We start from the raw sequence: 26840 nt of genomic DNA, 5'->3' as shown, positions 1-26840 counted from the left end.
GTATAGATTTCAACTAGGAAATACTTGAGATTATGTAGGTGTTCAGTGCTAATGTGTGCTATATGATACTAGTTCACAAGCAATGAACATCAACTCTAGGGTATATAGCTTCGTCATGTACCCTTCTCCAGGGCCGAGCATGACAATTTTGAACCCAGAACACAGGCGCGACTACTTTGAACTAGATCCTCCTATTAAATTAGAGTTCCTTTGCATGCACATGACAAATGGGAACTAAGGGAGCTCTTCTTGCAATTCAAGGAGGCCGAAACTTTCAAAGAAAAATAAAAGAAAGCCTACCAACAGTTCCAGATCCCAGGTTACAAGTGTTCAGATACTATATCTATACCTCAGGAGTAGAGACTAAAAAAAGATCCCAGGTTACAAGGTTGTGCCTGCAGGTATCCCCTATGGCCCCATCAAAGCTAACAGTTGGAACATGTGGTTGAGGGGCGAAATCAGGCCTTAATGAGCTTATTGAAGTTTGATGGAATAACAGAATTGAACAATGGCCAAATAAATATGAGAAAGTCAATGCTCTAAAAAGATTAGGACAAACGGGACCAAATTCAGGTTGATTAATCCAAAGGTTCATACCGTTATTTGAGTTCAAGAGAGGAAACAGTTGAAAATAACATTAGAGATGAAAGCACTCTAACAATAGCCTTTACAATTCAAAATAGCTATCCAGACTCGATGCAGTAACACTCAACAATTTGTACCATATTGGGATCCCTACCATTCACCCCAGTTGTGAACAGTAAAATTGTTTTGACGCAAGGGTAACAACTTCTTTCAAAGTTGAAACTTCCTTCTGACGCTTGGAATGTCGTGGAGATATCTTTGCATTCATTCATTGTTTCTCATGACATTTTAGTTGATTCGCTGCAAGAACTTGCACTGACCACCATCTGATAGTAACTAGTTCCCACTGGATGTTATCAAAAGAATGCGATTAAATTGTGTCTTTAAAGACTCGATTAAATGAACGGAAACGAGCATCGTTAGAACTGTTACCTCATTTGAGTGTCAGCAATCACCACCCTCAGATTCAAGCGCAGGGAGAACTTCGCCGTCATTCATCACCTCCCCATAGTAGCCGTAGATACCAGTAACAATATTTGTCTTGAGATTGTTCAGGTGCTTAGCGACGGCGATCTTGATTTTACGCTCTGCAGCCACAATGTTTGATTTTGTGGCACCATCCATAAAAATTTCAACTTGGACATGCTTAAGACTCTGGAGGTGCTCAATGCCAGAGTGTGTTCTTCCATATGATTTTGCCCCGCAGGCACTGAAAAACAACTCAAGGGTTTCGAGCTTTGGCATGGACCTTTCTTCGAAAGTCAAGCATGGTAATCCTGACCAGAAGCGGAATGCCAAAAGGCTTCGGAAACCTGTTCCCTTAACGACAATCCTCTCTTTACGGAGAGGGACCACCCAGAGCTGAAGATTCTGTAGAGCTGGGAGCTCTCCAAGAACGTGCAGATCTTCGTTCTCTAGTTCCCACACATCAAGTTTTAACTCTGCAAGATTATTGAGTGGTGCTATCCACTTGGGGCACCTCTGAAAATAAGAGTTCCACATCCAGAATTTTTGAAGGAGGTAGGGCGGTGACAGAGATGCCAAAAAATCAACAGGGATAACTGCTTCACTCTCAATGTTTAGCGATCGGAGGCTGTGGCGGCCTAATTTGGCGAGAGAATATAAGAAGTACTCCTTGTATCTTGCATCGCTTGGTTCAGCCAGATTCCATGATACAGAGAGCTCTCTCAAGTTCTTCAATTTGCCAAGTTCAAGCACTGCAGTTATTGAACTGTCACAAATATTGAAACGTGAGAGTGTCTGGAGCGCTTGCATGCTCCCGACACCTTCTGGTAACTTCCCATCCTGTTCAACAAGAAGATGCTTTAGATGTTGTAGCCGAGTAACTCCTTGGGGCAGCAACATTCCCCATGAGTACATAGTCCATTCTAGTGTCTCCAGACATTGCAACTCACCAATTTGTGCAGGAAGCTTAGAGGCATTTAGTCTCAAATATTTGAGCTGCTGTAGCTTGCAAATCATCTTCAAATCATCCACATCATACAACACACAGTCAAGATTCAGGACCCGTAAAACCCTTAAATCAGCAAATGACAGTGTGTGTTTGTGGCAGTTACCAAAGACGCTCAGTGATCTAACATGGGATAACGATGGCATTTCTTGTGGTGCCAACTGACCATGATATTGAATTGAGAGCCGGCGAACAACACCTTCTGGTTTTGATGACATTGTATTAGGACCAACGATCATGACAAAATTCTCCTCGATTGCCTTTGAAGTGATAAATTCCAGCATCATATCGTGCAGACTACAAGCCTTTACTCCATTATAGCCAATGTCCACTGGTAGGATCATACTCCTGTTAATGAGCTCGTTGAAATAGCTTTCAGCAACATCCTCCACAGTTTGCCCACGTTCTTCATTGATGAATCCTTCAGCTATCCATCTTCTTACCAAAGTATCTCTTTCAATGTACTCGTCCTCAGGAAATATACACAAATAGAGTAAACAAGTTTTGAGATGGTGGGGAAGATCATTATAACTGAGAGACAATATAGTTTTCATGCCCTCGAGATCAGGATCTTTTCCTAACGCAGATCCTATAGACGAACTGACTTTCTCCCATTGATCCTTCGTCTTGATCAACTTGCTAGCCAATAAGCTGGCTATGCTAACTATAGCAAAGGGGAGGCCACCGCATTTTTGTAGGATTTCAGCTGAAGCATGCTCAAGTTGAACAGGGCATCCATCCTCAGAGCCAAAAATTCTTTTGATAAATAGACTTGTTGAGTGGAAGTCACTAAGTGGTTCAACTTTGTAGCATCGATCACCAGGAAGAGAGCAACACGCATTGGCTACAGACTCGATGCGTGTTGTAGTAATTACTCTGCTACCATTATCATTCTCCGGTAGGGCGCATTTCAGTTGATCCCATGCAGCGATAGACCACACGTCATCAATTGTGATGAGGTACCTGTTCAATAGTATGTGAAAGAAAAAGGTTTACCATAGCTCTTGAAAAGAACAAGACAAGGCATGCATTGTCAAGTGAATCCATTAGATGGAAACATTTGTGTAATAAGAATTGATAGAATATCAATGCTATTAGAGTCCCATATAAAAATGTTTGTGGAAAGTTTAAGTCCCTGTCAAGACAAGTCTTTTTATGGTTTGTTGACGATTAGTAAACCACTGATCTTATGAATACAAGATTAGAGTAGGGGATACTCTCTTCTGCCGAATCATGCACCGGAAAATAGAGATTTATATAGGTTCTAGCCTCCCGAAGGATAATAGCCCTACACCTTATGTTCTTATATTAATCTTCGAGACAGATTACAAGTGGAGTCTTGGCTAGCCTAGATAGGATCTAAACCTAACCAGCTCCTCGTTTGTAGTCTCGATGAGATGTTGATGTAGATCGCGATTACAGAAGTCGTTGGAGGCTTGTGAAGCGCTTGTGGCTTCTGTTTGGGTTGTTTTTTTCTTTCGGCTTATGGCTTCTGGTTTCTGGCTTGTAGCTTATCCTCTGCAGGGTCCTCTAGCTCTGTATATATATGGAAGTTTTCGTGTATCCTTCGAACTTCTTTCCGAGTAGGATTATGTTATCCTTAGAGATAGACTTTCTTGTTTACGGGATATCCCGGTACATGCGGGCAGTTTTCATAGGTTTAAGGATTAATTTCTCAGGCACGGACGTATGTGTCGGAGGGTTAACTCCTGTCGTAGGGATCCTGAGGGACCTCTTTTTAGAGATTCGGCCGGGGGATGATTCTGAATAAGTTTGCCGGAGAAATAAATGGATATGAATGCGATGGCTGGTGGGGTGGAATGATCTAGTGCGGAATGAAGTAAATGCACTGGGGGTTTGGACAGGTTCGGGCCGCACGGAGGCGTAACACCCTACTCCTGTATGGATGCTACAAATGTCCTGAGAATGTCTCTCAGGAATGTGCTTGTTACAAGAATGTTTGTCTATCCTAGAGCCTGGGGCTCCTAGTTCTTCGGTCTGTGTGTATCTGTTGGCTTTGGGTGCTCTTGGACTTCTCGATCTTCTCTACTTCCTTAACTTCTTCAATCGTGCAGAGCTTGCCGGGCTTTTTCAGCTCGAGTGCTTCAACTTCCTTCGCTTGTTCAGAGATTTTTTTACTTCTCCGACTTTTTCTTCTTAGACTTGTTTTTGTCCGTGCTGTCGGCTGCTTTAAATACCCGCCGGTAGTAGCGTGCCCCGAATGGGAGGGCACGAGTTCCAAGGCACCATAAATGGAAAGGGCATCATCATAGCCTCTGTGCAAAGTGACGGGGTTGAAAATGCGCCCCGCACTTGGTCATCAGTCGCCATAATGGCACTGGCAACGGGCGCCGTAGAGAGGGCCCACCGGGCAGCCACAGAACGGCCCGTCGTGCCCGTCCTATCTTGTTCTCCTGCCACAGCAGCGCGGTAGATGGAACGCCTCGGCCCTTGCAACGTTATCCCGAGGCGCGCCGGATGGCACGGGATGGGACCCGTGCATTTAATGTCCCCACGCCCTTTTGCCAGAATATGGCAGGAGCTGACACCGAGCGTGGTGGGAGCAGTTGGAGGTGACAGGCCACGCGTGCTCTTAAATGCGGCCTCGGGCCTTTCACCTACTGACACCTCATCGCTGGACCCCTGTGGGGGCCACTGACGGAGGGGCTTCCTGGGTCGTCGCAGCCCCGAGCACTCTCTCCCGGAACTTCCTTCAGTGGGCTCTCGGGGTACTCGGGTGCCCGGGGGGCTACTGCTCGCAGCCCCGGGCACACGCCTCCCGGTACTTGGTTCTCCTGGTCGTCGGGGGACTTGGGCGCTCGGGGGTCGCCATTTACCTCCCCGAGCACTTTCTTCCTATCACTTAGTCTTCGCAGATCGTCGGGGAACCTGGGTACTCGGGGACCACTGACTGTGGCCCCGAGCGCCCTCTCCTGGGACTTAGTCTTTTTTACCTTGCGGAGGTGACCCCGCGGGATGGCGCCACATGGCGGATTGCTAGCCTGGCCTCGGGATTCGGGGATCCCTGGTTCCTGATTCACCGACAACAGCCCCTGGGCCCATTGGCAGGCGATGGCCCAGAGACTGCGGATGGGCCCTTCGTCGTCAACGAGGCTGAACCCAGCACCGACGCCACGCGGCGCACTCTTAGGCGCTGGCCCTTCCGGTCCGGGCTTCTGGTACGGCCCAGCGGGGAGCCGAACGGACGTGCGTCCAGCTGACTCCCGAGGTGCGTGATAACGAGGCGGGCGGCTGGCAACCGCTGACAACCGTGCGGCCCGAGGGAGATTCGCCTGACGGTTGCGCTGGTCGAGGCAGGCGACGTTTGAATTTCCCTGGAGTATAAAAGGAGGAGGGGAGCGAACCGCCCCCCTCTTTACGCCATCTTTGCGATCAAATCTTCATCTTCCTTGCGCTCCTGAGCCCTCATCCTCCCTTAGGCGATTAGAGCACCACTTTTCCCCCACCGTTCCAAATCATCCCCCACCCTGACAAGATGACGAGAGCGGGAGGAAGCCGCCGCGACAAGACACCTGACAGCATACTGCCAGTCTCGGCTCGTGAACGAGGAGGCGGCGGACAAAGTGCGGAAGTTGATGGTGCCTGAAGGCCAGCGGGAGGCCGCGGTGGTGACGCCGGCGAGCTTCCTGCCGGTGACGGACCGGCGGGAGCGCATCGTCCTCTTCACCTCCTTCATGGCGGCTAGGCTGGTGCCGCCGTTCTCAACCTTCTTCCTCTAGATCCTCGACACGTTCGGGATCCAGCTGGTGCATCTCAGCCCGAACTCCGTCGTCATCTTGGCGGTCTTCGCCCACCTCTGCGAGATGTTCGTGGGGGTGCCACCGTTGGTGTCGCTCTTCCGACACTTCTTCATGCTGCGGCCGGCCGGGAAGAAGAGGGGCTTCTCCACTGCTGACGTCGCTGGCTGCTGCAATTTTCAGTTGCGGGACGGCCTGGGGGAGCAGTACATTCCCCAGGTGCTGTGGAGCAAATGGGACGACTGGCGGCGCTACTGGTTCTATGTCGACATCTGCCCCCATGACCGCCTGACGCTGCCGGAGAGGGCAGCGGAGAAGAAGCCAACCTGGGAGGCGATGCCGCCGGCGTACGAGCGGATGGAGCCGGTCCTGGACCGCATTGACTTCCTGCGCTAGGTCGGGCTCACTTCGGTGATGGTGGTGGCGGACTATCTGTGCCGCCGCCCGGTGCCTCTGCGGGAGCGGGCCCGGCCCTGCTGGGTGTACACGGGCCCCTAGGACATCACCAGGACCCAGATCGGCGCGGAGTGAGACCTCGACGATGTGGCGTTGAGGGGCCTGCTCTGGGTGGTAACCGGAGTGGATGACCTGGGCCGGGCGGAGCTTCCATGGAAGGAGCTGGCACTCTGCGTCGACCCGAACCGGGTGGCGCTGCAAGCGACGCTGCCGGAGTTTGACGCCCAGGGGCTGGTCGACCGGCCAGGGCGCCGGAACCCCGGGACCATTCAGATTCCCAGGGTGGATGAGGCAACCGGCCGCGCTCCGAGCAGCCCCGACGGGGACGCCGCCAGAAGCAGGCCGCAGATGAGCGACGAGGGGGCCACAGATGAGAGACGAGGGGGCCGCAGGCGGCCCGACGCAGACCGGCAGCCCGGGCGCCGCTGGTGGCGGGCCGCAGGCCAGCCGTGGGGCTGCTGCAGGCAGCAGCCGCCAGGCCGGTGGAGGAGGCACCGCTGGCATCGGGGCGGCGACAGCGCTGGGGGACAAAGGGAAGCGCCCCCGGACTTTCATTCCTACGCCGACGTCCTCGTCGTCGCCGTCACCTGGCGCGAAGGAGGGAGGCCAGGGCGGCCAATCGTCCGGCGCGGGGCTGGCGACAGAGGCGGCATCTGCGGTTCTGGAACCAGACCTTGATCTGCTTGGGCTTGGTCTGGAACCTGGAGACCGCGCTGCGGCCCCACAGAGCCCCTCGCAGAAGAGGAGGAGGGGGGATTCCGGGCCAAACCGTCGGGCCCGGAATACAGGATCCTGGAATCAAGATGGCAATACTGAAGACCCAAAACTGCGTAAGTTTCTCCCCTTTTCCCTTAGCATGCCTTGCCCGAAGTGAGTTCGGAGACTGACCTTATTTTCCTTTTCAAGCCGCCTACGGACGCCGCTGGAGACCAAGGACGGCCGGAGGTGCCAAGGCCAGCTCCAGCCCCCGAGTCGAGTGTGCCTGAGCCGAGCGCGCCGATGGAGCCGTAGCCGCTGAGCATGCCGAAGGAGCTGGAGCCGCAGAGCGCGTCGGTCAAAGCAGATCCACAGGTGCCGCCCTGCCCCGAGCCGATGGCAGAGGCCGCGCTCGAGCAACCGGCACCGGCGGAGCTCGCCCCGAGCACATCGAGTGCGGGGCGGATGGCCTCGTTGATGGCGGTGCCTGCGTGACAGTATTCGGGGACCCCGAGCCCCTCGGAGGGGGCTCGCAGGGGACCCAGCGCCCAGCCGTCGCCCAGCCGGCCTGCAGAACCCCTCCCAGACGTGCTAGGAAGCGCCCGGGAGGTGATCAAGCGGTTGGAGGCAGCCGTGGCGGGGGAGAAGATGCAGCTTGAGGCGGGCCGCACTGCCCTTCTTGAGGAGAGGGAGCGGCTGGCCGAGGGCAGACGCCTTTTTGAGGGCCGCGTCGCCGCGGCGCACGCCATCAACGAGAATGAGCGGCGTGCGATAGAGGCGGAGTGGGAGGCCCTGGAGGGCATACGCACGGAGGCCGTGCAGGAGCAAGAAGAAGCCGCCCGCCTGGCCGAGACATCGCGGCAGCTGGCCGCTGAGGTACTCGCCAAGGAGAGGATGGTGGAGGCCTCCCTGGAGGACTTGGCCCGCCAGAAAGGTGAGGTTGAGTAGAGCCGCACCGAACTCCAGCGTCGGGAGGAGGAGCTCCAGCACCGGGAGGAGGACGTCGCGATCCGTGAGACCGACATCGGCATCACGGCGACGGATCTGGACGCCCGGGAGGAGCTGCTGATCCACCGGGAGACGGAGGCTGCCGAGGCGTTGGTGGCCTTAGCTGCTCGGGAGGAGCGGGCCGCCATGTGGGAGTCAGAGCTGACTGCCCGTGAGCAGGCCCTCTCTGCCCTTGCCGAGCAGGTGAAGCAGGCCGAAGCCCCGGTGCCCGGCGCCGCCTCGACCAACACGGCTGAGGGACTGAGCCTCGAGGAGCGGCTGTAGAACATGAAGGACGAGCTCGAGACCGCCAGGGCCGAACGGACCAATGTGAAGCTGATGATGGAAGACATCCTTCGGCAAGCACGGAGGTCCGTGAGGGTGGCTGGGCTCGGGCGAGTCCACGTGGGAGCGAAGGGGACGGGTATCGGCCACATCGCCCTTGGCTTCAAGAAAATCAGCCAGCGACTCGAGGCGCTTCCCTAGGCCACGCAGGAGCTAGCCGCCTGGGAAGGGCGTGGCTTGGCCCAAGCGGTGGCCGAGCACGTCCTGGCCTGCTACCGGAGCCGGGATCTGAACTTCTCGCTGGAACCAGCTCGGGAAGGGGTGGTCGAGGCTGAGGAGGAGGTCGCCCGGGAAGCAGTCTGGAGCGTCGCCGCCGAGGTGGCAGCTTGCTTCACGCGGGAGGCGCCGCCGACTCCGGACCCGGGGAGCAGCGGCGAGGAGGCCCCGCTATCTTCCGAGCTCGACGGCTCTGACTTAGATTAGGGTTTTGTAATTTTCTTTTTCTTTGACTTGATGTAAATATGGGAGTGATCCCTCAGAATAGCTGTCCTTTCTTGTGAATATAACGGAAGCCTTTCTTTGGGGTCGCAACTCCAGTGTTCTTTCAACTGCTTGATGAAGTCTCTGTTCTTTTCACTTGATGTCCCGGGGAGTACTTAGTCAGACCGAGCCCGACCTTTCCCTCCCCGAGAACGAAGTTGCCCCGACCACTCGTCGCCCGAGCAGTGAGGCCTTCTTTGCGCGTTCAGCCTTCGAGCCCTCGTGAGTCCGCAGCGGCTAAGTCAAAAGACAAAGGCACGAACTTCCTTGCTCGGGAGATAGGTCGATCCAGCACGGAGCACGCCAGGACCAATGAACACTTTCCCATTTTGCGACCACTCAAACAAGTAGACTGGAGACACGTGCGGGCGGAAATGCGACCAAGAGTCCCCACGGTTTGGTGGTGCCCGGGCTAGGACGGACCGGACTGAGCACCGACAGCCCGCCCCAGGGTCTAGGCTCCCGACCGCTCTTTGCTCGAGCAGTGAGATGACCCGAGAACCCTAGAGGCTTGGTAGTGCCCGAGGCCTTTTAAGCGGACCGAACACCACGACCACCATGAAGGACTTCGGTCAGACATCGCCGTTCGTACGGTACACCTTTCTATTATCTGTTCTATCGTTCCGAGAAAAGCGGACACGTGGCAGGGTTTTGTGCGTGAGGAGACCATCTCGCCGAACAGATTAGAATACGAGGGCCCCAAGGATAACTCGGGAACAATATATTTAATGACTGTAGATTCGTATGAATTTAACCACTCACCGGACAGCTGTCAGCTTTTCGGCCGACTGATCTAGGAGAGGTATGTGCCCCGAGCTCGGGGTGCCCCGGAACTTGGTTCCTTCGGCTGGAACACCCGAGCACTGGGGAGCGTGATGGGGAGCCCGGGACCAGGTGATCCCGAGCACTCACGCCTGAGCAGTAGGACCACCTGAGGACCCCTAGGCCCGAGCAGCGACCTGGGCAACGAGGCCCGAGCGGTCGAGCTGCTTTTGCTTTTGATTGTTGATCTGTGATTCGAGAAAAATAGAAAGATTCTTTGCTTGGTGCGCTCTGTTAGTGCGGTACTCATTATAGGCTGCTCTTGTTTTCGACCCGGGACCTCTCGAATACCCAGACCGGTGGACTATACATGCAGAGGCATAACCCAGAGGTCCTATGGTTCGGTGGCGCCCGGGTATGACAGACCAGACCGAGCACCGACAGCTCGATCCTGGGAACTAGGCTCCGGACTACTCTTTGCTCGAGCGATAGGATTACCTGAGAATCCCAGGGACTCAGTGATGCCTGGGGGACTGCCACGACACCGAACACCACAGCCTACCACGACAGACATAAGTCAGCAGCAACTGCTCGCGCGCATACCGATCGGGATTCTTTTATCAACGGGGAAAATGAGAGAGCAAATTTTTTCTCGCACAATCGAGCATCTCACCTGACAGATTAAACATATGGTTTCCAGAAAAATAAAATTTGACATAAGAACTGCACATTGATGACATATATATTGTATTGACAATTTTTACAAGACTGGGTGATTTACCCGGTTAGTGGTAGCCCCCGGTCAACTTGGGCGCGGGGGGGGGGGGGGGGGGGCTGGTTGACCTGAGCACGCATACATGCCATCTACGGGAAGAATTTGCGCAGATGCTCGATGTTCCACGCGTTGGGGAGCGGTTGCCCATCCTCTGCAGCCAGTCGAAAGGAGCCTTCTCGCGGGACACCGATCACGGTAAAGGGGCCTTCCCACATAGGGGACAGTTTATTCCTTCCTTCACGCGATTGGACACGTCGGAGAACTAGATCCTCCACCTCGAGAGACCGGGCCCGGATGTGACGCTGATGATAGCGCCGTAGGCTTTGCTGGTAGCGGGCTGCTCGGACGGCGGCACGCCGCCGGCGCTCTTCCAAGTAGTCAACGTCGTCGCGCCTTCGCTGTTCCTGTTCGCCTTCAGAGTAGGCTAGCACCCTAGGGGAGCCTAGAGTGAGCTCGGAGGAGAGGACCGCCTCAGCGCTATACACAAGGAAGAAAGGAGTCTCCCCGGTAGCGCGACTTGGCGTGGTCCGATTGGCCCATAGCACGGCAGGCAGCTTGTCGATCCACCCTTTCCCGTGTTTTGTGAGCACGTTGTAGGTCCGGGTTTTGAGCCCCTTCAGTATCTCCGCGTTGGCGCACTCGACCTACCCATTGCTCCGAGGATGAGCGACAGAGGAGAAGCAGAGCTTAATGCCGAGGTCCTCGCAGTAGTCCCCGAATAGGGCACTTGTGAACTGAGTGCCATTGTCGGTGATGATCCGGTTCGGAACACCGAAGCGACTGGTGATACCGCAGATAAACTGGAGCGCCGTGTTCTTGGTCACCTTGATAACTGGAACTACCTTCGGCCACTTGGTAAACTTGTCGATGGCGACATAGAGGTACTCATAGCCCCCGATTGCTCGGGCGAAAGGCCATGATAGGGGGATGGTTTGAAGAGCCTGAGCTGGCTGGTGAATCTGCTTTGCGTGGAACTGGCACGCCCTCCAGCACCGAACCAGCTTGGAAGCATCCTGGAGGGCTATAGGCCAGTAGAAACCTTGCCCGAAGGCCTTCCCGACCAACGTGCAGAATGATGCATGGCCACCGCACTCGCCCTTGTGGACCTCAGCGAGAGCTCGCCGCCTTCTGCCCGGGTGATGCATTTCAGGAGGACGCCGCCTGCGCCACGCCGGTAGAGATCCCCATCTACTATGGCATAGTGTTTGGACTGCCGAGCAACTCTTTCAGCAGAGGCATCATCCTCGGGGAGGAACTTTTCTTTCAAGTACCCTTGGATCTCGTCCATCCACGAGGCATCCTGAGAATAGCCAGCAAGCACAGCGCACTCGCCGGGCGGCAGCACACTGTCGGCGCTTCCCACTGAGGGCTCCGCCGGGGTCCCCTGAATTGAGCTCGAGGTTTCCCCTTCGTCTTGTTCGGCAGGCAGGACGGAAGGCCGTGTGAGTCTTTCTTCAAAGACTCTGACAGGGACGCGCGCATGGGAGGAGGCCAGGCGAGAAAGGTCATCGGCCAGAGCGTTGTCGCGGTGAGAGATGTATCGCAGCTCCAGGCTGTCGAAGTGCCTCTCCAGCTTCCTGACTACCGCCACGTACGCCGCTATTTGAGGATCCGTGCACTGGTATTCTTTCGATACCTAGTTGACCACCAGCTGGGAGTCTCCCTTGACCAGGAGGCGATGAATCCCGAGGCCCACTGTGGCTCGGAGGCTAGCGATGAGGCCCTCATATTCCGCCATGTTGTTGGTTGCTCGGAACTACAGTTGCACGACGTACTGGAGTTCTTCACCCGTCGGGGAGGTGAGAACCACTCTGGCCCCCGTGCCTTTCAGCGTGAGGGAACCGTCGAAGTGCATAATCCAGTACCTGGGCGCATTGTGCCCGGGATATGTGGAAATTTCTTCTTGATCGACATCGGGGACGAGCGTCCACTCTGCCACGAAGTCGGAGAGCGCCTGGCTTTTGATCGCCTGGCGGCAGACAAAGTGCAGGTCGAACTCCGCCAGCTCCACTGCCCACTTGACGACGTGCCCGGTGCCTTCTCGGTTCCGGAGGATGGGCCCCAGTGGGTACGTGGTAACCACCAAGACCTTGTGCGCCTGGAAGTAGTGGCGCAGCTTCCGGGAAGCAACGAGCACGGCGTAGAGCAGCTTCTGGGCTTGGGGGTATCTTGTCTTGGCATCCCGGAGGACTTCACTGACGAAGTACACCGGTCGCTGTACGCGGCGGGCCCGGACTGCGGCTTCACCCGAGGGCCTGTCACAGCCCCCGAGCTCGGCGATGTGGTCGGGACTGGCCGGGTGCTCGGGCTCGACTCCCTGGTCGGGAGGAGCCAAGTGCTCGGGCTCGACCCCCTGCTCATGGGGAGCCAAGTGGACGGGAGGAGCCGAGAGTACATGGGAGTGCTTGGGGGCGGCCGGGAGCTGGGACCCAGCATCTTGCCCCAAGCACTCATCGCGCTCCACCACCAGTACCATGCTCATGACCTGAGGAGTGGCCGACACGTAGAGCAGTAGTGGCTCACCCTCAGAGGGGGCCACCAGTACGGGCGGTGAGGTGAGGTACTTCTTCAGATTGTGGAAGGTCTGCTCAGCCTCCAGCGTCCAGTCAAAACGACTGGTCTTCTTCAAAAGCTTGAAGAGGGGGAGTCCTCGCTCCCCAAGTTTGGAGATGAAGCGCCCGAGGGCCGCCATGCAGCCGGCGAGACGCTGCACCTCCTTGAGTCGAGCCAGGGGTCGCATCTGCTCGATGGCCTAGATCTTCTCTGGGTTAGCCTCGATCCCTCGGTTGGAGACCAAGAAACCAAGGAGCTTGCCCGCAGGCACCCCGAAGACGCACTTCTCGGGGTTGAGCTTCAGGCGGGTAGTGCGGAGACTGTTGAAAGTCTCAGCAAGATCTTCGAGTAGGGTGACGCGGTCTCGGGATTTGACTACGAGATCGTCGATGTAGGCCTCGACGTTGCGGCCAGCCTGCGAGTCAAGGGTGATGCGGATAGCGCGCTGGAAAGAAGACCCAGCGTTGCGCAAACCAAAAGGCATCGATACATAGCAATAAGTCCCCACCGGAGTGGTAAAAGAAGTTTTTTCTTCATCCTCTATGGCCATACGAATCTGGTGATAACAAGAGTTTGCATCTAGAAAACACAAAAGATCACATCCCGCGGTTGCATCTACAATCTGATCTATGTGGGGTAAAGGAAAAGGATCTTTTGGGCAAGCCTTGTTTAGATTGGTGTAGTCCACGCACATGCGGAGCTTGCCGTTGGCCTTCAGGACGATGACTGGGTTCACCAGCCACTCAGGGTGGAGGACTTCTCGAATGAATCCGGCGTCAAGGAGCTTACTGACTCGCTCCCGGATGAACTCCTGGCGCTCGGGCGCCTGCCGCTGGACTTTCTGCTTCACCGGGCGTGTGTCTGGGCGCACAGCCAGGTGGTGCTCGATCACCTCCCTAGGGATCCCGGGCATATCGGACGGCTGCCATGCAAACACGTTGACGTTAGCCCGGAGGAAGGTGACGAGCGCGCTTTCCTATTCGCTGCCCAGGTCACCGCTGATTCGGACGACCTGGAAGCGTCTTCGCCCACCACGACCTCCTTAGTAGAAACGGAGGCGTCGCCAGCGAGTTGGGGTTTGGATGAAGAGGGTCCCAGGCCCCTGGACAACCTTCGACCTCGGCCCGAGCTGAGACCATGGCCGAGTATAACTGCTCAGTGCAGGAGATGGCGCTGCTGGTCTCGGCGGACACGGAGATGGGGCCCGCTGGGCCCGGCATCTTAACTGTGAGGTACGCGTAGTGTGTGGCCACCATGAACCCAGCGAGCGCCGGGCGCCTGAGGATGGCGTTGTAGGGGAGGGGGAGCACCATGATGTCGAAGATGACATTCTCCGTTCGGAAATTGTCCCGGCTCCCGAATGTCACGGGCAGCTCGACCTGCCCGAGGGGCAGGGAGTGCCCAGGTGTCACCCCGTAAAAGGGGAGCGACAGCTTTAGGCACTTGGAGGGCACCTGTAGCTTCTCGAAAGCCTCCGTCGATCAGCACTCTGCTGACCTTCACATTGCAGATGGTGGGGGACACTACCAGGGGTAGTTGCCCCACGCCTGCAGTACTGGCGGGGTGGTCGGCCATGCTGAACGTGATTGGGGCATCCGACCACTTCAGGGGCCATGCGGCCTCTTGACACTGCGGCGGGAGGAGGGCGTGTACGCGCCTCCATCGATGAAGGCGACGGTGTGCTCTGGTTCCTAGAAGCTGAGCTCTGGGTTGTTGGGGACGGCTCCTTCGTCGCCGCCCCTACAGGGCTCCTCGCGGTCCCTCTGGCGGTGCTCGATGAGGCCCTTGACCGTGCGGCACTCCATGAGGTCATGCCACCTGGTCTGGTGGATCGAGCACCACTTCCCCAGCTTGGGCCCCGCGGGAGCGGGGGCCCTTGCCGGAGTGGAAGCCCTTGCGGGAGCTGGAGCCTTAGGAGGGGCTCGGGCGAGAGCCCTCATGGTCGCATGCCATCTGTCGGCGGTCGCCCGGCGCGCTTGCCTGTGGTCGGGTTCCTGGGCTGGCCCACGGGCGGGGCCCTGGCCTGGCTTGACGGGGACAGCCTCGCGCCTCCTTCTCTTTTTCTTTTCTCGCCAGTCGGAGCGGGAAGGACCTGGCTGATCGGCGGCGGGGTGCTCAGGGCGTGGAACATGCCATGCCTGAGCTTCCGCCGCCTTGGCGCACTTGTCGGCCAGCGTGAAAAGCTCCACGGTGGTTTTGACATCGTGCGTGCCTAGCTTCTCGAGCATCCGCTCGTCGCGGATGCCCTGCCGAAACACGACAATGATAGCGTGGGGGGTTATCCGCGGGATGGTGTTGCGGACCTGGCTGAAGCGCTGAATAAAGCATGGCAGCGTCTCCCCCTCCTGCTGCTTGACGGTGTGGAGGTCGCACTCCAGGCCAGGGCGCGTAAATGTGCCCTGAAAGTTAGCCACAAACTGGTGGCAAAGATCATCCCAGGAGCTCATAGATCCTGGGGGTAAGTTCATAAGCCAAGAGCGGGCAAAGCCCCTTAAGGCGACATGAAAGTAGTTGGCCATCACCTTCTCACTGCCGCCAGCTGCTTGGACAGCGGTGGTGTATATCTGGAGGAACTCGACGGGATCGATGGACCCTTCGTACTTCTTCGGCAGTTCGAGGCAGAACTTGGTGGGCCATTTGACCCGGCGGAGCTCACTGGTGAAGGCTCGGCAACCGGTGCCATTCCCTGCGGCGCGGGCAGCGCCCTTGGGCGGTGAACGCCGGTGAGGCGGGGAGCCCTGACGATCATGGGCCAGCAAAAGGAGGCCTGGTCCTCGGCTTCAGCCTCATGCCGGGTCTCCCGCTAGCGCTCGAGGGTGACGCGCGCATCTTCGATGCCCCTCCGCTCGTTGAGGTGCAAGCGGAGGTCCTGGGCTCCGGTAGTGGTCAGGGGGGCAGCGCTCTGCTTGGAGGCCCCCCGGCTAGTGCGACCGCCACCTGATGATGGGCCGGTCTTAGCTACGCCAAGGTGTGAGGTAGCGCGGGAACTTTCGGCCAGCACCTGGTGGTGGGCTGTGCCGACTAAGGCGGCTACTTCCTGGAGCCAACGGCCTTCCGGGGTTTCCCCTGCCGCCTGGACTGGCGGGTGCCTATGGATTGCTTGCGCCGCAAGCAGCGCGCTCCCGGGACTGGCCTCACCAAAGGCGAGCCTACGCCGCAGCGACGCTCGGCGCTGTCCACACGCGGACCTGGCGGCAGGAGTTTCTGCCACCTGCTGGGGGTTGGATGGTGCACCGAGGACGGCGGCGGCGGCCCTGCTAGGCCCAGCGCCATGGTCCTCCTGAGAGAGGAACATCGTGCGTGCAGATCGTGGCTGCTGCTGGGACGCAACAGCGACTGGGGCCTCCAGAGCGCCGGAGACGATGACCACCAGCCATTTTTTCTGCAGGAGAAAACAAACAAACAAATTCAAGGATGCTTCCCCCCTACCTGACACGCCAGCTGTCGGAGGGTTAACTCCTGTCGCAGGGATCCTGAGGGACCCCTTTTTAGAGATTGGGCCGGGGGGATGATTCTGAATAAGTTTGCCTGAGAAATAAATGGATATGAATGCGATGGCTGGCAGGGTGGAATGATCTAGTGCGGAATGAAGTAAATGCGCTGGGGGTTTGGACAGGTTCGGACCGTACGGAGGCGTAACACCCTACTCCTGTATGGATGCTATAAATGTCCTGAGAATGTCTCTGAGGAATGTGCTAGTTACAAGAATGTTTGTCTATCCTAGAGCCTGGGGCTCCTAGTTCTTCAGTATATGTGTATCTGTTGGCTTTGGGTGCTCTTGGACTTCTCGATCTTCTCTACTTCCTTAACTTCTTCAACCGTGCAGAGCTTGCCGGGCTTTTTCAGCTCGAGCGCTTCAACATACTTCGCTTGTTCAGAGATTTTTTACTTCTCCGACTTTTTCTTCTTAGACTTGTTTTTGTCCGTGCTGCCGGCTGCTTTAAATACCCGCCGGTAGTAGCGTGCCCCGAATGGGAGGGCACAAGTTCCAAGGCACCATAAATAGAAAGGGCGTCATCATAGCCTCTGTGCGAAGTGACGAGGTTGAAAACGCGCCCCGCGCCCGGTCATCAGTCGCCATAATGGCACTGGCAACGGGCACCGTGGAGAGGAACCACCGGGCAGCCACAAAACGGCCCGGCGTGCCCGCCCTGTCTTATTCTCCTGCCACAGCAGCGCGACAGACGGAACGCCTCGTCCCTTGTGACGTTATCCCGAGGCGCGCCAGATGGCACGGGATGGGACCCGTGCGTTTAATGTCCCTACACCCTTCTGCTAGAATATGGCAGGAACTGACACCGAGCGTGGCAGGAGCAGTTGGAGGTGACAGGCCACGCGCGCTCTTAAATCCGACCTCAGGCCTTTCACCTGCTGACACCTCATCGCTGGACCCCTGTGGGGGCCACTGACGGAGGGGCTTCCTGGGTCGTCGGGGGACCGAGTGCTCGAGGGTCACTGTTCACCTCCCCGAGCACTCTCTCCCAAGAATGCCCTTCCTTGGTCGTCGGGGAATCGAGTGCTCGGGGGCTACTATTCACCTCCCCGAGCACTCTCTCCCGGGCATGTTTGTACGGATCCTCGGGGAACCGAGTGCTCAGGGGCCGCGGCTCGCAGCCCCGAGCCCTCTCTCCAGGAACTTCCTTCAGTGGGCCCTCGGGGTACTCGGGTGCCCCGGGGGCTACTGCTCGCAGGCCTGGGCACACCCCTCCTGGTACTTGGTTCTCCTGGTCGTCGGGGGACTTGGGCGCTCGGGGGTCGCCGTTTACCTCCCCGAGCACTTTCTTCCCGTCACTTAGTCTTCGCAGATCGTCGGGTAACCCGGGTACTCGGGGACCACTGACTGTGGCCCCGAGCACTCTCTCCTGGGACTTAGTCTTTTTTACCTTGCGGAGGTGACCCCGCGGGTTGGCGCCACGTGGCGGATTGCTGGCCTGGCCTCGGGATTCGGGGACCCCTGGTTCCTGATTCACCGACAGTATGCCTCGAGAATACAAGAAACCTTAGGGGATCTGTATAGGTATAGGACAATCGTATATGGTAGTTTTATACTAGCCATCGTGAAGGCCCTATCAGTATGTGAAATGAGTCTAAGACAGATCAAAAACATAGCCCAACAAAGAGAAAGATTATGACATGTTATTTCTTCAAGTGATAACTCGGGTCCCTGGATAGGGTTTTATGTGTAGTTCTCTAGATTCAGAATAACCCAGTGCTTGCATAGATTATTGAAGGTTTCTTGTAGGTTGGATTTGACGATAAGGTCATCGATGTAGGCTTTGACGTTTCAGCCAACTTGGTCATAAAGAGTTATTTGCATGTACTACTACAGAACACCACATATGTAACTTGGTCATAAAGAGTTATTTATATGAAAATTATAGCTCTCGATGAGATCTACAACTTTGTAATTGAAATCCTTTTAATTTGAGGTCATTTACATGCCCAAATAGTTATAACAAAGTTGCAGCAGTGGTTGATGATAACTCACATTAAAAAATTCATAAATTCAAAACTTTATATGAAAATTGTAGCTCTCAATGAGATCTACAACTTTATAGTTGAACACTTTTTTATATGAAGCAATATAGATGCACAAATAAACCAATAAAGACTGTCGAAGGAACCACACACAGGGTCACAAACTAAAGTGCTAGATCTAGTGTAAAACTAGTAGGAATCATTGAAAAGGCCACATATTTAACCATAAATATGAAATCTGTAACATTCAAAGATTTTTATCGTTAGTTTGGTAACTCGGATGGATGAAATGTTTACGCAGCACTAACTTTCAGATGAAACACTATGTCTCAAAAAATTTCCATGTAAATCGGAGAAGGTCATTTTTCGATGAAAAACTTCAGAGGCCCTATCGAGGGTGTTCTGAGCCTTTTTTATGGGGGGGGGGGGGTCAAGAAGTGTACAGGTCTAAAGACCTGTATTTGTTTTGGATGCGCCTCCATGTTAGCTAACAAAGTAGACGTCGAACATCGAAATCGGACTCCGTATGCAAAAGTTATGGTTGTTTGATTGAACACTACACGGATTGGACACAAACTTGAAATATGAAGTCAGATGGAGACAAACTTTATATGAATATTGTAGAAATCGACGAGATGTACAACTTTGTAGTTGATAACCTTTTCATTTGAGGTCATTTAGATGTCCAAATAGCCATTCAAACGTTCGGTCAGAAGATGTTAACTAGATTTATTTTGATACTATACTCACGAACGGACGATAGCTGACATGGTTAGAGGGTTCATGCGTGCGAATGTTGTGAGGTCATGAGTTCGAGTCCTGGTTGCCACATGAGAGAGAATATCACGTGATTTTGCGAATGTTGGGTGCAGTTGGGTGAGCAGCCTCTGGTCGCGAAATATATTTTTGAAGCTTTTTTGGCTCGAAAAATATTTAATCGAGACCGAATATCAGTGCCAGTTGGTGGCTCCGACCGGCACTGATAGTGATTTTCAGTGCCGGTTCCATACTCGGCACTGATAGTCAGTGACTATCAGTATCGAGCAATCAGTGTTGGTTCAAAACCCGCCACTGATGACGATTTGAACCGATACAGATGAGGGTTTCTACAGTAGTGATGCCACGCTAGTATGTAGCGTTGACGCTTATTAATCCGAAAGGTATCTTTACATAGCAAAATACCACAAAAAGGGTTATCAAGGAGGTTTTCTCCTCATCCTCTGGACACAAACTGATCTGGTGATAACCATAGTACTCATCAAGAAGGCTTAGATAGTCGCACCCGGAAGTAGAGTCAACTATATGATCTATTTGAGGTAGAGGGAAGTCATCCTTCAAGCAGACTTTGTTGAGGTTGGTAAAGTCCACACACATGCGTTACTTGACATTTGAATTTTTAACCATGATGGGGTTAGCAAGCCACTCGGGATGCTCCACCTCACTGATAAATCTTGCCTTCAAGAGACTCTGGATCTCCTCCTTAATTGCTTCCTTTCGGTCAGGTGTGAACCGCTAGAGCTTATGTTTGATGGTCTTGGCGTCAGGATGGACAACTAGCTTGTGCTCAATCACCTCCCTAGGGATAGCAGACATGTCGGACAGTTGCCATGCAAACACGTCGGTGTTTGCCCAAAGGAAGGTGATTAGCTTGAGTTCCAATTTCTATTTCAGGTTGGAGCTGACCCAGACAGTCTTGGATGGCTCCGCTAGGTTCAGAGGAATAATCTTGATGTTTCCATGAGACTTCACGGTCACTTTGGGCCTCGAGTTCCTAGTCTCCTTGTCGGGTTGGTGCTGTGCCGCCATATCAAGACTCCGCTTGTCGCAACGTAGACCTGTTTTGGTGCAGCCCCGGACGGTGATGACTCCCTCGGACCCTAGAATCTTCACACACTAGTAGGTGTAGTGCGCGACAGCTATAAATTTGGCAAAGGTTGGTCGCCCTAAGATGACACTGTATGCTGTCTCAAAATCGACCATGTTGAATAGAATTTTCTCCGTTCAGAAGTTGTCAGGCTTTCCAAAGGTGATGGGAAGTGTTATCTGGCCGATAGGCATGGTTAAAGATCCGAGTACTATGCCATTGAAGGCCTGAGTAACAGCTTGATGGCAGATCGAGAGATCTACATCACATCGAGTGCACCCATGGAGAGGATGTTGAGGGAACTTCCTCTGTCAATTAGCACTCCGGTAACCTTGGAATTGTTGATCATGGGCTTGACCACTATTAGGGAGCAGCCTGGTCATACGAAGTTCTCCGGGTAATCATCTTGGTCGAAGGAGATTTCGATGTTTGAGCACTTGACGGCCTGGCGATTCTTGGGGACAACTGCCAGTACTTCAAGGGCCACTGTCTTTTACTGTCTTTTAGATTCATAGAATGCCTAGCCATCGAACATGTGGTCGATGGTTCTGTCCCCTTCCTAGTAAGATAGCTGGTCCGAGTCCTTGCTGGAGCTGGAGTCCCTACTCTGGGTCGCGACTTGAGTCTCCTTCCACTTAACCTTGTTGACCTCAACCTTGACCAGCTTCTGGAAGATGCGGCATAGCTGCAGGCTGTGGCCGTCGGTTTGGTGGAAGTCGCACCAGGGCTTGCCAGAGCGTTCGCTAGTGCCCAGTTGATTGCTCTTGCCTCGGGATGAACCGGGACGCTTGTTGGGACGCGCATCAGGAAGATCTGCCAAAACTTTATCAGTTTTAGTTTTGTTACCTTTGCCTCCCTTCAAGGTTTTCTTCTTGCACTTGCCCCTCGATGAGTCATCATCTAGTCTAAGTTGAGGGTGTTGGATGCCTTGATCCCTTTCTTTGATGAACAGGAGAGCCTCCTCAGCGTTGGTAGTCTTGTTAACTATTTCCATTAGTTCCTGGATCATAGTAGGCTCTTCCATGGTGACATCTTTAGCACATCGATGGATCCTAATCTCTTGGATAAATTCCTAGATAACATCAGCATCGGTTCTTCTAGATGGTGTTCTGGGTGTTGCTGAAGCATCGGACGAACTCATGCAAGATTTCTTTCTCCGTCTAGGCAACACAAAAAAGGTCATTCTTCTTGCCGGGACGAACGTACGTGCCTTGGAAGTTAGCCAAAAAAGGTCACAAAGCTGCTCCCATGAGTATATCATTCCTAGTGGTAGGTTGGTTAGCTAGGTCCTTGTCGACCCTTCAAGAGCTGTGGGAAGGTAATTGACCATAACCCAACCGCTTGGATAGCTATAGTGGAGATTTTGAGGATCCCAACGGGATTGGTGGTCCTGTTGTACTTCTCAATTGACCCAGGTCAGAATTGAGCCGGCCAGTCAACCCTCTGAAGATCTGAAGAGAAGGTCTGGTACCCATTGATGGCACCCTGATTGATTCGGGTAATTACGGGTGGTCTGCCAGTAGGGGTAGGTTGGTAACAGGATGGTTTCTGATCAGTGAGGTCCTGCGGCGGTGATGAGCTCGATTTTCCTCCCGGCCTATTTGATTTCGAGGATTAAGTCTTTTAGGATCTGATTCATCACGAGAAGGACTGGCGTGAGACTTCCCCTGGGTAGAACTGTTAGCGGCCGCTGCTTGATGAGAGGTCTTAGCTGCTCCTATGCTTGCTCAACGAGATCGTCCATCAGGTTGAGCCAGTTCTTGCCCTTGGGGGTAGACAGATCTGTAGTGGGTAGTTGTCGAAGAGCATCTTGTAGACTTAGGAGCCTTTGAGCTACCCCAGATCTGAAACACCAGACACCTTGCTAATGGAGCAGAGTGGTAGGATCCGCATTCCCGGTAGGGTTCTGGATCTGGTCATGAGACATTGTTGTCAGTGGGGGTAGATTATTGTTTCCCCCAGCCGGATCAACGATATCTCATGAATTTGTCGGATTATCACCTAGATTAGATAGAGTGAAGCTTCCGTCCCCAATGGCGAAGACCTCTCGGGGGTATGCTTTGCTAGAGGAGGAGTCCACATCCACCATGGACTTGTCATAAGAGGATGCCTCCGGATAGGTTCTTCGACAATCCATGTTACCATAAGCTACGGGGGAAGATCCTGACTTGCGATGAACGTCGCTTGCACAATCGTTTTGGTCATTGACCGATTCGAGCTCAATGCCATAGTCTCAGGCACACTGATCCATAAAATGATTTACCTCCTCGATGGACTTGTCACCAGGAAGATCGTATCCTAGATCCACCCGATTGATCATCGGATTCTTGTCGGGCGAGAGGGCAAAGTTATCGTAGAACCCCTCGTCCGATAAACCTATTCTTGGTGTAGACATGGGTGGAGTTGGCGACATGTTGTGTGGAGAAGATTTGGCATCTTTGGTCATGATCCCCACGGATGGCACTAGCTGTTGACGATTAGTAAACCGCTGATCTTATGAATACAACATTAGAGTGTGGGATACTCCCTCCTGCCAAATCGTGCACCGAAAAATAGAGATTTACATAGGTTCAGGCCTCCCGAAGGATAACAGTCATACATTTTGTGTTCTTGTATTAATCTTCGAGACAGAATACAAGGGGGGTCTTGGCTAGTCTAGATGGGAGCTAAACCTAGTCGAGGGCTCCTCATGCGTAGTCTCGGCGATATGTTGATGTAGATCGTGATTACAAAGGCTTGGGGCTCTTGGAGTGCTTGTGGCTTCTGTTTGGCTTGCTCTTTTATTTCGGTTTATGGTTTCTGGCTAATCCTCCGTAGGGTCCCTTGGCTCCGTATATATATGGGGGTTGCCTTGTAGTCTCCAGACTCTTTTTTCAAGTAGGATTCTGTTATCCTTAGAGATAGACATTTTATTTTCGGGATACTTCGGTACCTGCGGATAGTTTCCATACATCTAAATATTCCTTTTCCTGACACGAACATATGCCCCGAGAATATAAGAAACCTTTGAGGATCTGTATATGTACAGAACAATCGTATACGGTAATTTTATACTACCTATCGTCATGGTTGGTGCTCAAAAAGAGCATTCTGACCAAAGATAATTTGATTAGAAGAGGTTGGAAGAAAGGAAATGATAAGCGTCAGTTCTGTGGGGATAAAGAAAGCATTGATCATTTATGCTTTCAGTGTCCTTTAGCCAGATTCATTTGGAATGTGGTCAAAGTGGCTTTTGGTTTTGAACACCAACCGATTTCTTTCTCTTAATTAACTTTGTAGTAGCTGGATAAAGAAATTCAAAGGTGAAATCAAATTGCTAAGACCATCCTCAACTATATACCCTTCATTTCGTTTCCCTTTCTGATTCCCCTCTCCGTTCTCGTTCCCTTCCTAATGGTTGGGGTTGTTGCGGTTTTCTGGTCCATATGGAAGACAAGGAATGTAGCATGTTTCAAGAATAATTTGCCAACTGACCCAACAGATATATTGTTTTACTTGTGTCATTGGCTATAAACATGGTCAATATTGCAATAAAAGCACAAAACAAAGAGCTTCTGGGGTGGGAGGCAAGTTTGCTCGGACAAGTCGCGGGTGAGGTTTTTGCTGCCAGCAAAGGATGGAGACCGGTGGTGATGCGGATTCAGGACTGAGAAAAGAAGAAAAAAAGAGCAAGTCTTATCTTCGGAGCTTTCTTGCTGCAAATGAAGTCTGACTGGAAATATATATGCGAAACTGTATGCAAACAGGGTTATGTTTTTCATTATCTCAGGTTGTAAACCTGGGTGATCGCTGATACTTCGCTCTTAGGCTAGGGGTGGTTGTGATTGCTCCCCGGTTTGGGGTAGCAGCTTGTGTTGTGAGAGTGTTTAAAAGTTCGGTTGTTTATTCCTTTTCGTTTCTGTACCAACTTGTGGTTTCTGATAATAGAAATCGGAAGGGACTGTTCCCCTTGATTTGTTTAAAAAAATCTTCATGGTGATACTTGTCACTAGGCTCTTCAACATGAAGAATTCCGTCGGCCATTAAACCTGGTCAATTGTGCCATAATTTCAATGGTTACGATGCTCTTTAGTAAATTTTAGGCATGAGAGTACAATAGGAACTAAAAAACTATTTGGATAAATTGTTAGGGTCACCCATGATGCAATTTTTAATAATATTCAGTTCTCTTTAATTTCTAACCCAATAGAATTTAGTAGGATAATAAGGTTAACGTCATTCTTTAGATATATAATGAAATGTAGTGAAAATTATCATTTACTACCCCAATTATACAGTTTGTCCACTTAACCCCATACAAAATTTCATCAACTATAAAAACTAGGCAGTTCAACCAATAATGAAATTTGTCTTTTTTTGGTTCAAATTTTGTGGGATGATACATGATATTATACCCTATGTTATAAAAATAGTTTGGAAGCACATGCTTTAGTCAGCCATGTCCCACGGCAAATCCAGTCATGCAAAGAAAAGGGTCATAATAATGCTGGTTTAGCACTGTAGCAAATATTCATATAACTAACTAGCTTATGCAGCACAATGCAACAAACGCAAACCAGCCCTTGCTATCACAACACTGGTGTTATATATGTTAGGATTGATATACTCATAATATGACAATATGCAGGAGCTTAGATATCATATAAGTACCTCTTATGCTGTAGGATTTCTCTGATCTTTTCAATAAGCCTTCTCTCATCCCATGTTTCTGTCTCTTTGATAACATCATCTTTCTTATTTATGCCACGGAGTATATCCCAGAGAATTTTCTTGAAATCCGGCTTCTGGGAAACAGGAACAAGAACTTGACAGTCGAACTGCTTTTCAATCTTGCGGCGGATCTCGTTGGCAAGTGTGGTCTTGCCCAAACCGCCAAAGCCGAAGATGGACAGCACCTTGCGACGCCTTATGCTCCCAGTGTCACCCTCCACTAGCCAGCTCACTAGGTCGTCCCTTGGTCCATCAATGCCTACGAGATGATCCTCCTCCACAAAAAGAGCGCAGAGGCGAGGATCTCTCGGCAAACTGCTGGAACTACTGGAAGCAACATCATCAAGCTTGTATCTCTCACGCCGCTCCCGCACCTCGATGACACGGGCCTTCAGTTCTTGGATCTGGTTCGCGATGTGGTGCTTAGCGCGCAGCGTCTTCAGACGCCAGGCGCATTGGCGTAAGAACCCTTTGATACCTCCCAGGCCATGGTGCTCGCCGGTGCCGACTTTGTGGACATACTTGTCCACGCAGTCCTCTATGTCGTATGCGAGCTCCCTCACCTCCTTTGTCCAGGCCTTCACTTGGATGTCAGGATGCTCCATTGCGGTGCACTTCTGGAGCAGTGCTTGCATGTTGTTCATCTCGGACCGGAGGAAGCGGATCTCGCGGCGGACTCCTTTAAGACGACCACACTCGTCGGCGAGCAGATCAGCGAGCTTCGTCAAGAGGGAGCCCATGGCACCTTGAGCCTCCATCTCTCTCTCTCTCTCTCTAAGCTCAGTAGTGGAGCGTATAGAGAAGTCAGCTCACAGGAAGAACGATGTAGAAAAAGCACACTTGCTCAATAATGAAGCGTGTAGGTTGTCAGCTAACAGAAGCAACAAACTTTTATCAGCAGGGCGAAAAAACGATTTTTGTACCTCCTACAAGCGACATCTTCTGTCCTTTATCAGCAGGGCGAAAGATTCCTCGTGGCACTTGCTCAATAATGGAGCGTATAGGTTGGCAACCGACAGGAACAACAAACTTTTATCAGTTTTTTCTAGAAGGAAATATTCCTTCCGATCATAATACATGTCATTTTGAATTAGAGATCTTAAATAAGATATGATCTCTAATGTATTGCTTTGATCACTATTATCTATTATAATATATCTATAAAATCTATTGCGTTTATGATATTATAAAAATATTTTTTCAAAACAAATCTACACGTATTATTTTAAGGTTTTCAAACTAAATATTTTGAAAGCTAGTGTTAGTTAAAAGTTTAAAAGTTTAATCGAATATTTTTCAAAATGACATGTATGTATGATCGGAGGGAGTATAATTTGGCTAGCTCTTGCAAGCGACACCTATCTTCTATCTTTTATCAACAGGGAAAAAAATTCTGATGGCACTTGCTCAATAATGGAGCGTGTAGGTTGTCAGCTGACAGGAGCAACAGAGTTTTATCGGTTTTTTCCATAAGGAAAAAAGAATTTGTGTACCACTTGCAAGCGGCATCTTCTGTCTTTCATCAGAACGGGGAAAGATTCCTCGTGGCACTTGGTCAATAATGGAGCATATAGGTTGTTAGCTGACGGGAACAAAAATCTTTTATCAGTTTTTTCCGTAAGGAAAGAATTTTTCCACATCTTGCAAGCGACATATTCTGTCTTTTTCAGCAGGACGAAAGATTCCTCGTGAATTTTATCATGATTTTTCAAACAAATGATTTAGTATATTGAAATTTGCAGTACAATGTTATATTATTGGCCCGTGCTGGCGTTCGATGGTGTCCACATGTAAGACCCTGCCCCCTGTATCAATCCCCAAATAAAGTAGTGTAAGCTTAGATGAACAAATTAACATTAATTGCATAGCCTAATTACATGAATGCGCAATATTAATGTAGAATTAGGTACATTGATTTGG

General features: G+C 52.4%; 1 protein-coding gene across 2 annotated transcripts; it reads right to left on the bottom strand.

Moving 5' to 3' along the window:
• Window positions 1–439: 439 nt before the first annotated feature.
• On the bottom strand, window positions 440–25806 carry LOC133912226 (disease resistance protein Pik-2-like). Of its 2 annotated transcripts, none has more exons than XM_062354856.1 (3): window positions 24861–25806; window positions 1018–3019; window positions 440–931 (listed from the first exon to the last, which is right to left on the bottom strand). In XM_062354856.1, the coding sequence occupies exons 1-2, from the start codon at window positions 25676–25678 to the stop codon at window positions 1030–1032; spliced, it is 2808 nt and encodes a 935-aa protein (XP_062210840.1). In that variant the 5' UTR covers window positions 25679–25806; the 3' UTR covers window positions 440–931; window positions 1018–1029. The 2 variants fall into 2 exon arrangements, with proteins under 2 accessions (XP_062210840.1, XP_062210850.1); XM_062354866.1 differs by lacking the exon at window positions 440–931 and having other exon boundaries at window positions 1674–1890; window positions 2001–3019.
• Window positions 25807–26840: the final 1034 nt, after the last annotated feature.

This window comes from Phragmites australis, chromosome 1 (genome assembly GCF_958298935.1).
Source record: "Phragmites australis chromosome 1, lpPhrAust1.1, whole genome shotgun sequence".
NCBI classification, from domain to species: Eukaryota; Viridiplantae; Streptophyta; class Magnoliopsida; order Poales; family Poaceae; genus Phragmites; species Phragmites australis.
Note: the sequence above shows the minus strand (reverse complement) of the source record. Positions and strands in the feature narration are given on the sequence as shown.